The sequence below is a fragment of the Colobus angolensis genome, unplaced genomic scaffold (assembly GCF_000951035.1).
Source record: "Colobus angolensis palliatus isolate OR3802 unplaced genomic scaffold, Cang.pa_1.0 Scaffold50, whole genome shotgun sequence".
Taxonomy (NCBI): Eukaryota; Metazoa; Chordata; class Mammalia; order Primates; family Cercopithecidae; genus Colobus; species Colobus angolensis.
In genome coordinates, this window is record NW_012118488.1 from 4712491 (window position 1) to 4726378 (window position 13888).

General features: G+C 52.2%; 1 protein-coding gene across 1 annotated transcript in view; it reads left to right on the forward strand.

Annotated features, from left to right (window-relative positions):
• Positions 1-8868: 8868 nt before the first annotated feature.
• ABCC3 (ATP-binding cassette, sub-family C (CFTR/MRP), member 3) overlaps positions 8869-13888 on the forward strand; it is a 47923-nt gene continuing 42903 nt past the window's right edge. Inside the window, exon 1 of the mRNA XM_011959969.1 lies at positions 8869-8925. Coding sequence (XP_011815359.1) covers positions 8917-8925 — 9 coding nt within the window. The 5' untranslated portion in view covers positions 8869-8916. The remainder of the gene's footprint in view (positions 8926-13888) is intronic.

The window sequence follows — 13888 nt, forward strand, 5'->3', positions numbered from 1 at the left end:
GCCGCCCGGCGCTGGGTCCCACGCAGGGTCCGGGACCTGCCCTGCTCTTCCCTTCCCGGCTGCAGCACTGAGGAGCCCGGGAAAGTGAGGCACAGTGCGTGGCTGGGTGAGTCGGCTCCACCCCAGCCCCTCTGTCGGATGAGGAACGGGCGTTTCGCAATCAGCCGCGCGTTCGTGGTGGAGGGTCCTCCCTCAGCATCTGCCCCAGTAGGACTCGGTTGCCCACCTGGATGCCCCAGGGCATCCAGAGCACCTGCTCAACCAGGTGTTTTGGGAGGCTGGCTGTGCAGCGTCCCACCCTTCTTAGGAAGGTTTCCTGCCACTTTATTTTCTCTGGGTAAGGCTGAGGTCTGAGAGCAGGCCATCCTCACCACCCCGGACTCAGAAGGGAGAAGCAGACCCCGGTCTGGAGACAGGTACAGGGTGTCAGATTCATGTAGTCCAACTCCCTTCGTTTACAGATGGAGAAAGGGAGGTCCAGAGAGAGGAAGAGACTTGCGCGAAGTTACCCAGTTCAATGAAGGCAGAGCTGGGATAGAAAAACAGGCTAGAGGCCAGGTGCAGTGGTTCACGCCTGTAATCCCACCCTTTGGGAGGCAGAAGTGGGAGGATCACTTCAGCCCAGGAGTTTTAGATTACAGTGAGCTGTGATCACACCACTGCACTGTGGCCTGGGCGAAAGAGCCAGACCCTGTCTATAAAAAAATAAATAAATAAGAAAAGAAAAGAAAATCAGGCTTTTTGTGACTCTCATTCCAAATCCCTTTCTAAGACAGGCTGCTTTTCAGCCTGCTGACTCCAGCCTCCAGCACAGTTCAGGTGAGTTAAGTGCATACAGCCCAGGAGCTTTCTTACCAGCTTTCAAACCTACTTGCCTCTATGAGGCAAGTGATCATGTGGTCTCCGTTTTACAGAGGGAGCTCAGATTAAAGGGGCTTCTCTGTGGTCATTCAAGGGGTGTCCAGGGCCTGTGAATCCCAATCTCTAAGTCTTTTTCCTATTTTAAGTATTTGTACGTATGTGCCCTGTGTGTGTGTGTGTGTGTGTGTGTGTGTACGCACACACACAGGCACGTGAGGTGTTACCCAAGAGTTCGTGCTGTGCTGATGTGTGCATAGGTGTATAACTCTGGACGCCTGCTCTTGGGCTGTGTTTAGGATGGGCTGAAGGCGTTATATGGATTTTTTGAAACTTGGGGCAATGGAGGTTAAAAAAAAGACTGTAAAAAGGCATCTTTGGGATTCTCTCTTTTTCTGTGGGTGACCCAAAGGTTAATCCGAGATGGTGCAACTTCTCTGCCACTGCCCTTCTTTCCCAGTCCCACAGGAACTTCATCTATTATTCAGCATTGACAGGCCACTTGCCGCCAAGGTCCAGAGGTTGTGCCTTTGCCTCACGGGCACACTTCCTTTGACTGCCCATGGGGCCAGGCTGGTATGGCCATGGCAGGTTTGTGGCACCTGGAATGCCAAGCAGAAAATCAAGAGGGTAGTTGTGCCCAAACTTCAGGCACAAGGGCTCATTGTTCCTGGGTAGCCACCTGAACCCTGAGAGCTTAGGACTCCACAGAGACAGGTCTCCTGGAACCCGGAGTTGGGAAATTCAGGACTCCCTTTTTGTCCCATGTTCAGACATCCTCTGGCTCTACCTTAACATGGCATTGTGGAATCTAAGAAAGTGGGAGCTTGTGAGTTTGAAGCAGTGAGTCCAATCCCTCAGGGTAGAGCTGGGGAAACTGAGGCCAAGGGAGTGAAGATCCCAGGACAATCAAAGACAGAGTGCGGGGCTGGGAAACAGGACCCCGGGGCTGTGGTTACAGCCTTTGCCATTGCCTGACTGTGCGCCTTTGAGCCTCTGGGCCCTCTGGTCCCTGCACTTCTCCCTGATGCTCATGAGCTATACACACCTCCTCTGAAGATGCAGGCTCCGTGGGAGTCCGTTCATCTACATTATGAAGCCCTCGTGAGATCTCTGCTTGGATACCTTAAATGGCAAACTGACCACCCCTCTTCCCACCCCAATCTCTAAACATCTTTCACATTCTCTTCTGGCTCCTGAAACCTGTTCTAGGTCACACCCAGTGTGGCTGGTGACTGGGGGGAGGAGTGTGGAGAGAGAAGGGAGGCTCCCAGCTCTACCTCTGAGGGAGTGACAGGGTTTGCACAGCTGAAAGGAGAGTCCACACTGGAAGCTGGAACCTCTGCCACAGTCCAGTTTCAAAAAAGGCCTGGAGTTCGGGGCTGTTCATTTATGATGTGCTGTGTTGCATCTCATTTGCATGGCATATTGTTCAGGCATAACTCCCTCTGAACCTTTACCTTAGGGGCCTGTGGGTGACCCACTTTGTGAGAAGTGGTTCAGGGCAGCCCGGAAGTACTTGAACCCGGAGTGAAAATGCAAGGAGGGGGTGGGGTGTTCAGGCCCCTCTGGGCTGCTCGTTTAATCTACCAAGATGCTCAGTAGCTTATCCTTATAGCCTCAGTCTCTCCCGCCAGTGGAATGGGAATTAACCCACCCCCTACCCACCTCACAAGATTTTTCTGATCAAATGAGATAGGGAATGTGGAATGATTTTAAGAACTAAGAAGCTTTCTATGGGTGGCAAGTCCTGACATTCCCCAGAAGAGGGAGGAGAAAGAAACATGGGGTTAGAAAGGAATGTCAGACATGGGAAGACCTGCAGGGAAAGAGCTGGCAGGGCTGTTGGGCCAGTGGCCCCCATTTCAGCTGTTTGCTGGGGAGCTGGGGGCTGTTCCTGGCTCAATTTGAGGGTAGGAGACTGGAGAGGACCATGCCCTTGGGACATATGTATACACATCTGTGTACTCACACACCAGCTGCCAGGTGAATGATTTGTATGAATCCCTCTCTTTCTCACCTATATCGACTTTGAAGCAGGTTACCAACTTCCCCGAATGTGCCTTGGGAGTTTCTGTGGAAATAAATTCCAAAAGAGTGAACTGTGTAATTAAACCACCTCACTACTCAGGAGGCCAGAGGTGTCTCAGAACAAGGGAGGAGGTGGGGTCCCTTTGCTCTGCTGTGCTGGTCTCTGCCTGCAGGATTCCTCTCTGTTCTGAATCAGGTTGGGGAGCACCTGGGTGGTGAAGGGAGTATGTGGAGGAAGGGCCTGGAGCTATTTACCCCCCCAGGCAAACAGGCAGAATTAGCCTTGATCTGACGGCCCCAGAAAGCTCAGAAAACTGAAGATCCTGACCATGAAAGCCATCCAAAGATGGCACGGACTGCCTGAGAAGTAGTGAGCTCCCCGTCACTGGGGAGTATGTAAGGACATGGTTAGCGACTGCTTGGTGGGGATGCTGGAGAGAGGATTCAAGCCAGGAAAGAAGGTGGGGTCCTGAGAGTCTGTGACTGGGAAGAGGGAAGATGTGGCCAGTGGGGATTCATTAGTTCCTCCTCTGAGATTTCTGGATGACTCCTTCCCTAGGTCTCTTCCTGCTCTACATATGGAGCTTACTTAGAAGCAGTGCTTGGTAGAGACCTATGGGTCTCCCCTTGGTCAGGCCCACATAGGGAAGGCGACCTCATTGTTCCCTTAGCTGTTTACCCACCCTAGGGAGGGGCAGATCCCTGGTCCCTTGGAGGCTCAGCTCCCTGTGTCTCCTGCTCTGTTTTAGCTAGCCCCAATTCTGCTATTCACCAGCTGTGTGACTTTGGGCAAATGACTCACCTCCTCTGGGCTCCAGCAGAACTGAGGTGGGCTCTGGGGCCTACTTCAGGTCTGGAGTTGCCCATTTTGGAAGGATGAGCCTTGGGCTTGGGGGCCAAGGTCATGCATGATTAAGGCCCTTCAAAGTTTAGAGCTCCTGGGTATCAGGGTCTCCTCTGCCTTCTAGTAGGCAACCACCAAAATGTATGAGTAATGGGCAAGGCTCCTATGCCAATGTATTTTGACTCTCAAATGAAGACAGTGACCTGCACATCCATGGGGAAGCTGAGTGGGAGGTAGACACTCCTCCACTTAGCAGACACCATAGCTCACCCTCCCCTCAGGAACCCAGTCCTCCCTGCAAGGCCAGGGCTCCCGGGGCTGCTTTCCTCCATCTTAGCTGCTACACGCGAACCCCATGCTGGGTGGCTTCGACCTCCGAGCTCTTGGCTTCTGGCTATGGTGTTTCATTGCTTGTGACCCCAGGCTGGCTTCTCCTCAATCCTGCTGTTCCCCCACGTCACCTGGGCCTGGGTCTCTAAGGGCCAGAGATATGGGGAAGAAAGTGAGTCAGGGAAATGGCATTCAAGAGGGAGTTTTGCCAAGCCTGCCTGTGGCCCCCCTAGACAGGGAAATGGTCTTGAAACACTGGGCAAGCTTCCAGGGAGGAAGGTCCTGGCAGGGACGACCAGCTGAGCCACCTTGGAGGTAGGACCAGAGCACCCAGACTGTGTTCAGTCCTCCGCATTGGGGCAGGATCCCTGGGGAGTTGAGGGTGAAATGAGAACTGGTGTGCCATTGCTGGGGTGGCTGGGCCCCTCCCCTCCCCGATCTGAAGTTGTTTCTGTTTCTAGCACTGGGGTGCAGTCGGTGGGGCTGGCAGGGGACAGGATGGGAGAGCGAATGAGAGCCTAACTCTAGGCTTGGATTTCTCCTTTTTTTTTTTGAGATGGAGTCTCGCTCTGTCACCCAGGCTGGAGTGCAGTAGCACAATCTCGGCTCACTGCAACCTCCACCTCCTGGGTTCAAGCAATTCTCCTGCCTCAGCCTCCCAGGTAGCTGGGATTACAGGTGCATACCACCATGCCCGGCTAATTTTTCTATTTTTAGTAGAGACAGGGTTTCACCATGATGGGTAGGCTGGTTTCGAACTCCTAACCTCAAGTCATCTGCCCACCTCAGCTTCCTAAATTGCTGGGATTACAGGCGTGAGCCACCGCGCCCAGACAGATTTCTCCTAACTGGATATTCTGGTTTCTAGCCAGGGACTCCCAGAACCCCATCTAGGCCACTACCCACATGTTAGCCACTCTGCCCCCTCAGCTCTGTGAGAAGAATTGCGCAAAGCAGGTGATATGAGAATGGGCTGCATGACTGAAAGGTGATCTGGGTGCAAATGTTCTATCCCCAGGGTGGGATACCATGCTGGAATCCTACCAGGTGTACAGGAAAGACTGTAATCCCGTGTGAAGGAGCTAGGACCTGGAACGAGACTTCCTGGGTCTAATTCCAGCATCAGCCCTGGATGTCAGCTGCCATGAGCGTGAAATGATCATCCTGGCCCACAGTAGGAGCTCAGTGAACCAAAGCCCCTTCCAGAAGCAGATTGGCCAGTTGAGCCTGTGAGCCATCCCTGCATGGGGGCCAGCAGGCGCAGCACAACCAGTTTTCATTTGTTTTGTTGTGTTTTGTTTTTGAAAAGGAGTCTGGCTCTGTCACCCTGGCTGGAGTACAGTGGCATGATCTCAGCTCACTGCAACCTGTGCCTCCCAGGTTCAAGCAATTATCCTGCCTCAGTCTCCTGAGTAGCTGGAATTACAGGCATGTGCCACCACGCCCAGATCATCTTTTTATATTTTTACTAGAGACAGGCTTTCACCATGTTGGCCAGGCTGGTCTCAAACTCCTGACCTCAGGGGACCCATCCACTTCCACCTCCCAAAGTGCTGGGATTACAGCACAGGCAGTTTTTGACCCCTGCCCCCAGGCCTTCCAAAGGCTGAGTGAGAGTGAGTGGGGATCAGAGCGTGTCCTTGCTCTCTCCATGACTTCATTGCTGCTGAGTCAATGGTCTTGTCCGTCCATCTGTTCCCTGTCTGGGACTTCAGGAGCAGTCCTGCAGTGGTGGCTTCCCCCTCTACTACCACACAGGAATAAGGAAGTAATGACTCTTCTCATGACAGAGCCTGTCAACAGGCCTGGGGCCCCCAGGGCTTGGGAAGTCCCTGGCAAAGCTGGGGCAGAGGGCCCCAGTGTCCTCACCCCCACCTACCGCCTGTATGAGTCCGCAGTGATTTCAGTTTCGATGACCTTGAAGTCTGCCATGAGGGAGGCCTCTGCCACGTGGTCCATTCTGGACGCGGGACCTTTCCCCTTATCAGCCCCATCCAGCTGTTTAATCGCTTTATTGAGGAAGCTGTTGTTGCTGTGGAAACTGTGTGGGTGATGGCGGGGGAGGGGGCTGTGGGCTCAGCTCTCACTTCCCAGCAGTGCTCTTCAGAGTGGGAATGAGAGGAGAGCCTTGAGAAGGGATCGTCCATCCCGCCCGGCAGGGATTCAGGGAGTGTGATGGGGTCCAGGGAATAACCTTCACTGGCCCTGTCCTTACCTTCATTTTACATATAACTTTGAGTTGGAGACCCTCCTGGGTGCCAAGAACTGTGGCGTTGGTACCAGGGAGAGAACACGCTGTGTTCCTGGACATGAAGCTGCAGAGGCTGGGGCTGGAGTTGGCTCCCTCCATTTATCTATTCATTTGTTTATTTATTCTTTTGTTCAATAGATGGTTATTGAGTACCTTCTCTGTGCCAGGCACTGCTCTAAACAGCAGGAAATACCATCAACTGCAGAATACAGAGCTAAAGAATCTGTCTTCGTGGAGCATATACTCTAGCGGAAAGAGGCAGTAAAACAATAAATGTCATAAAGGCCAGGTGTGGTGGCTCATGCCTGTAATCCCAGCACTTTGGGAGGCCGAAGCAGGAGGCTCACTTAACCCCAGGAGTCCCAGACCAACCTGGGCAACAAAGTGAGACCCCATCTCTATAAAACAATTTCAAAGATTATAAAATAAATGACTCACATATATAGTATGGTAGAAGGTGGCTAAGGGCTATGGGAAAATAGAACAGGCTAAGAGGAATGGGGAGCAGGGACAGGTTGGGGGTTGGGTAGTGAGTTATAGTTTTGATTAGTAAGGTCCAGGAGAAGGTGAGATCTGTGCAAAAACTCACAGGTGATGAGGGCATGAGACATGGGGATATCCAGGGATAGGGCTGTTGCCCCTGGCAGAAGTAGGCCTGGAGGGTTTGAGAAGCAACCTGGCAGCCAGTGGGGCTGCTGCAGCCAGAGAGGAGAGGTGGGGAGATGCGGTCGATTCTGGGTCTATCAGGGTGCACAAGGTGAAGGCCAAGTGCGGTGGCTCATGCCTATAATCCCAGCACTTTGAGAGGCCGAAACAGGAGGATCACTTGAGCCCAGAAGTTCGAGACCAGTCTGGGCAACATAGTGGGACCCCATCTCTGCAAAAAAATAAAAAATTAGCTGGGCATGGTGGCACATGCCTGTAGTCCCAGCTACTCAGGAGCCTAAGGCAGGAGGATCGCTTCAGCCGAAGAGGTCAAGGCTACAGTGGAAAAAAAAAAAAAGAACAGTTGAATGTGGCACTGTCATGTCATTCAACCTGTAATTTGAAGGTACAGTGGACAGGGTTTGCTGAGAGACTGGATGTGGGATGTGAGAGAAAGAGAAGAATCAGGGGCAACGGCAAGGATTCTGGCCTAGTAAGGGAGACAGGAGGAAGGGGCTGCCATCCCCGGGCCAGGCAGGCTAGAGAGGCGAGGATGGCCAAGAGTTCAGTTCTGGACGTGTTGTGTATGGCATGTCCCATAGATGTCCTGGCTCGGGGTCTGGAGTGAACCAAATAGGGAGTCAGGGGAGAGGGCCTGTGTGGGCAGGTGCCCCTGCCTCTGGGGAGTGCTCTGCCCAGCCAGGACATGCTTATCTCAAGGAAAGGAGCCCAGACTGGATGCCCTTGAGGGTCAAAGCTGCCACCCAGTTCTCACAGCCCTGGTTGTTGCCACAGAGCAGGTGTCTGTGAAACTGAAACACGGGCCCGACGGCTGGAGGCTCCATTCCCCGCTTCCCTGAGTGTTGTCTCGTTGCCATCGAGGTGCTTTGCTGTTCATTCTCCCCACCTTCTCCCCACTATGGGGAGGTGACCGGATGCCGTCATTACTCCGATTACTCACGGGTGGAGACTGAGGTTCAAGGGCACGAAGGGGCTCACCAACTGTCGCATGGCTCAAAGGTGGCAGAAGTCATCCTGCATCCTCCACATCGGGGTTGGGTTCTTCCTGTGGCCGCTCCCCGCCTGCCTCACAGAGCCATGCCACCGGCCTGCACGCACACACAGCGATTCCCACCGTGTCCCCGTGCCGGGGCTCCTGTCCTCAACATGCACACTCCCTTGTGAGTCAACGGCCCTGTGTGGCATCCTAAAGCCTGGGTGCCTGTCCCGGCCACACACTGTGTGTGAACTTTGTTGACAAAGTGGGTGTAGTTTCTCTTCTGTACACTGGGCCTAACAGTGCCCCTCCTATACGCCTGTGGAAGTTGTTCTGAGACAGTATCCAGATAACAACTAGGTAAGTGCAGTAATAAAATGCCAGGGAAACATTAGGGGTCTTTATTTCCCTCACCTAACTGGCTGTCAGGGAAAAGCAAGGAAAGGTCAGAGGCTGGGGTGCCCCAGAGAGGCCCTGTGTAGGTGAGGCTCGGGCTGGGCCCAGAGAAATGGCATGTACACTCCAGGCCCAGAGACCTGAAGATCTAGGTTCAAAGCAGCTTTGGGACAGGCTCTCTGGATGGCAACTAACTGGGGTACCTGACCAGGCCTAGAGGTGTATCCTGTGACCCAGATTCCAGCCCTGGGCCAGCATGTCAGAGACTCGGCAAGAGTAGGTGGGTCCTTGGCTCACACTGTTTGAGCAACCACTGAATACTGAATAGGACTCTAGAAAACAAGATGTACATGGTACACCTTCTGCCCACCTGGGCCTTCAGTGAAATGCCCCCAGGCAGCATGTCCCTGACTACATGCTCCACAGAGCTGGGATAGGTCTGCCCAATGTGCCACCGTATCCACAGAACCCAGCCCGCTGCCTGACTCACCAAGGCCCTCAGCAAGCACCGGCGAGAGTGATGCTCCAGGGAAGGGGATCTCTCTAGGAGGAAGGGTGCTCAACATGAAGAAGGTGGGTTTTCAGCCAGGCCCGCCACCCCTCCCTGGAGTGGTTAGGTTAGGATTTTGACAAGTGGTAAAAAGAGGGACTAGGTTGAGCAAAGGGGTAGGAGCAAGAATCTCAGAGCAGATTTAGGATGAAGTGAGTTGGCTGTGGGGGAAGGGAGCAGTGGGAAAGGAGGTGGGAGGAGATGCCATGAGGGGGTCTTGAGGGCCAGGTTGGGTGCTAGGATGTGACTTTATGAGCAGCAGGAGTCATTGCAGGTTTGTGGGCATGAGGCAAGGGGCACAAAGCAGTATTTTGGGAAGAGCCATCTCACAGGTGGGCAGGGGCACTGGAGGGCAGAGGGCTGCCCCAGATGGGATTAAGAAGGGAAGGTGGGCTGGGCACAGTGGCTCATGCCTGTAATCCCAGCAGTTTGGGAGTCTGAGGTAGGCAGATCACAAGGTCAGGAGTTCAAGACCAGCCTGACCAACATGGTTAAACCCTGTCTCACTAAAAATACAAAAATTAGCCAGATGTGGTGATGCATGCCTGTAATCCCAGCTACTCAGCAGGCTGAGGCAGGAGAATCACTTGAACCCGGGAGGCGGAGGTTGCAGTGAGCTGAGATCGCACCACTGAACTCCAGCCTAGGCAACAGAGACAGATTCTGTTTCCAAAAAAAAAGAAGGGAAGGCAGGTTGGGAAAGGAAGCAGGGTGTGCAGATCACTACCCTTCCATGAGTTGTTTTCTTAAGATGCTAGAACTTGGCCAGTCACGGTGGCTCACCCCTGTAATCCTAGCACTTTGGGAGGCTGAGGCTGGTGGATCTCTTGAGGTCAGGAGTTCCAGACCAGCCTGGCCAACATGGTGAAACCCCGTCTCTACTAATAATACAAAATTTAGCTGGTAGTGTGCACCTGTGGTCCCAGCTACCTGGCAGGCTGAGGCAGGAGAATTGCTTGAACCCCAGAGGTGGAGGTTGCAGACAGCCGAGATTGTGCCACTGCACTCCAGCCGGGGTGACAGAGTGAGACTCCATCTCAAAAACAAAACAAAAACAAAAAATTAGCCTGGCGTAGGGTGTGTGTCTGTAATTCCAGCTACCCAGGAGGCTGAGGTGGGAGAATCACTTGAACCCTGGAGGCGAGGTTGCAGTGAGCCAAGGTCGCACCACTGCACTCCAGACTGGGTGACAGAGCGAGACTCAGCCTCAAAAAAAAAAAACCAAAAAACAAAAATTAACCAGGTGTAGTGGTACGTGCCTGTAATCCCAGCTACTCAGGAGGCTGAGGCACAAGAATCACTTGAACATGGGAGGCAGAGGTTGCAGTGAGCCGAGATCGTGCCACTGCACTGCAGCCTGGGCAACAGAGCAAGACTCCATCAAAAAAAAAAAAAAGAGACAGGAGAACTCAGAATTCAAGCATATAGATGATTCAACAGTTCACAGAGCCAGATATTTCAAGGCCAGCTGTGGACTTTCAATGCCATAGTAAAATGTTTGAACTTTGCCTTCTAGGCAGTAAGCAGCTATTGAAAGTTTAGAGGGATGTAATAATACTATTATTCTTTCTTTCATTCATTTATTCAATAAACATGTGTGTGTGTGTGCATGTGTGTGTGTGTGTGTGTGTATATATATATATATATATTTTTTTTTTTTTTTTAAGAGTCCAGGTCTTGCTCTGTTGCTCAGGCTGGAGTGCAGTGGCATAATCATGGCTCACTGCAGCCTCAAACTCCTGGGCTCAAGAGATCCTCCCACCTCAGCCTCCACGTAACTGGGACTACAGGTGCCTGTCACCAGACCAGGCTAATTTTTTAAATTTTTGTAGAGACGGGGTCTTGCTATGTTGCCCAGGCTGGTCTCAAACTCCTGGCCTCAAGTGATGCTCCTGCTTTGGCCTCTCAAAGCACTGGGCAATGTACCTGGTCTAGGACACATACATAAATAAAATAAAGGTTCTTCCCTTCAAAGAGCTTACAAATAAAGGAAAAGATGAGAGAAAATATAATAAATTAGTAAATTATATATCACGTCAAAAGGTGATAGGTGCTATAGAGAAAAGAAAAAGCAGAGAAGGGTGGGAGAATTGGGAATACAAGGGTGGGACACAGGTGGCAGTATTAAACAGGATGGTCAGGGTAGGCTTCGTTGAGAAAGAAAGATTTAAGGATGTCTGGGGGAGGAATGTTCCAGGGAGAGAGAAAAGCAAGCACAAAGGCCCTGAGACAGGAGCAGCAAGTGCATTCAGAAACGGCAAGGAGGCCAGTGGCTGGAGTGAAACAGAAAAGGCAGGGAGAGGGTCATGGGTTGGGGGAAGGGACATTGTGCAGGTCCTTGCAGGCTATTGTAGGAAGTATGGAGTGAAGATGTCAAGTCAGCAGTTAGATGTGGAGCTGGAGATTTGGGGAGCAATGAACTGGAGAGATAGACTTGAAAGTCATTGGCATATAGATGGTACATCATATGAGACTGCATGGGATTGCCAAGAGGGTGAGTGCAGATAGGAAGGAGGCAGAGAAGAGGAAAGGACTGAGCTCCGGGACCCTCTCACACCAGGCAGGGGAATCAGCAAAGAGACTGTGATGGCATGGCCAGAAAGGAAGGGGAAGACCACACAAGATCTGGGCCCCCAGGGAATCTGAAGGGAAGAGACCAGAAGTCCATGGCAATTACTCATGAAGAGGTGAGGATCTGGCCAAGGGGCCAGGTGGGAGGAACCAGGTAAGAGATATTATCATCCCGATTTACCCTTAAAGAAACCAAGGCCCAGAGAGGGGAGAGGTTAAGTACCTTGGCCAAGATCACACAGCTTAAGTGTGACTTCTTTTTGTTTTTTTTTTTGAGACAGAGTCTCCCTCTGTCACCAGGCTGGATTGCAGTGACACGATCTCGGCTCACTGCAACCACTGCCTCCTGGGTTCAAACGACTCTCCTGCCTCAGCCTCCCGAGTAGCTGGGATTACAGGTGCCTGCCACCACGCCCAGCTAATTCTTATGTTTTTAGTAGAGACAGGGTTTCACCATGTTGGCCAGGCTGGTCTCGAACTCCTGACCTCGTGATCTGCCCACCTCAGCCTCCCAAAGTGCTGGGATTACAGGTGTGAGCCACTGCGCCCAGCCAAGTGTAAGTTCTTTTAAGCTATGTGGCCTTGGCCAAGGTGCTTAACCTTTCCCTGCCAAGTCTCAAACACCTCTTTGTTCAGCTACTATGCTTCCATCAAGAATCAAGAGGACCTAGGTCCCCACAGGTGTCAGGGTAGCTGGGAGAATGGTGATGCCCTTGGCAGAGGCAGGCAAGGCCAAAGGAGGGGCTGGTCCTGGCAGGGACTGAAGGATCTTAGTTTGAGAGGTATTGAATATGAGGTGGCTTCAGACAGATGGTGACGCCATCTGAGAGGCAGCAGGAAGTAGGGGCCGAGGCTCAGGAGGTGATGTGAGCTGTTGATCTGGAATTGTGACTCCTCAGGACAGTCTGTGAACAATGATGAGAGAGAGCACCGAGGACCAAGGTCAGAACTTGGGGGCTGGGGCCCATGTCCGCAGGGTGAACTAGAAGGAAGATAAGGAGACAGCAAGGAATGCTTGCCAACAAACCAGGAGATCAGGAAAGAGTAGTTTCCAAGAGATGGGGGAAGCCCGCACTGCTGCAGGGAGGTCCTGCATAAAGTCTGAAACGGGGCTATTTAATTCGCCCTTGAAGGCTGGGCACGGTGTCTCACACCTGTAATCCTAGCAGTTTAGGAGGCGAAGGCGGGTGGATCACCTGAGGTCAAGAGTTTGAGAACCAGCCTGGCCAACATGGCAAATCTCCGTCTCTACTAAAAATACAAAAATTGGCTGGGCATGGTGGCGGGAGCCTGTAATCCCAGCTACTTGGTAGGCTGAGGCAGGAGAATCACCTGAACTCCGGAGGTGGAGGTTGCAGTGAGGTGAGATCACACCACTGCACTCCAGCCTGGTAGACAGAGCAAGACTCTGCCTAAAAGAAAAAAAAAAAAAACTGTAGTTGGAGGGAGTTCTGGTTCTATAGGGTGGATTGAACACAGATTTTATCTCCAGTCCTTCCTGATTTTCCCTCAAAATGACAGTAAGGAATTAAAAATGTAAACCTACAAGGACAAAGAAAAGAGGAAACAACAGGAGACAAGATATTAACACCTTTTTGGAAAGTGAGAAACAGGTCAAGGAGTGATCACTGACACGGCAGAGAACAACTGAAACCAAAGGCCATTTGGAGTCTGTAAAAGCTCGGGGATTGGAGGGCTGAAGGCGGCAAGGGGAAGAGCAGGGCTGAAAGCAGGGGCTGCTAGGAGAATGTGTAAGCTGAGATGAAACACCCAAGTTACTTACCCATCCCCGCTTAAAGCCAGGCAAATTCCAGCCACCTACAGAGGACCAGCAGTTTATTCTGTGGAATGAAGTAAAAGTCTGCAGACTGAAGGATAGAACCTCAGCCCTCATTCCTAAATTGGTCCTGGAGAAAAGACCTCCAGATTCTTCCAGTTGTTGGGGGAGTCTTCCCTAAAGGACCAGGTTCCTACTTGATCACTCTGCAGTGAAGCCCCACAGCCAATAAGCTTGGTCCTCAGTACTCTGCTTTCAATAGCGCTTTCTTGGTCCTTGGTTCTTGGTACTGTCACTCATCACTGTTCACAGATCGTCCCGAGGAGTGACAGATCCAGTCCCAAATCCACCTGCCCCGAACAAACAGAGCAGCCAACTCTTTAGTGTCTTACTCCAAAGTATTGAGACAGCCAAGCTGCAAGTCACCACAGGCCGGGCGTGGTGACTCACGCCTGTAATCCCAGCACTTTGGGAGGCCGAGGCAGGCAGATCACTTGAGGTCAGGAGTTCGAGACCAGCCTGGCCAACATGGCAAAACCCCATCTTTACTAAAAATATAAAAATTAGCTGGGTAGGCCGGGCGCGGTGGCTCAAGCCTGTAATCCCAGCACTTTGGGAGGCCGAGACGGGCGGATCAC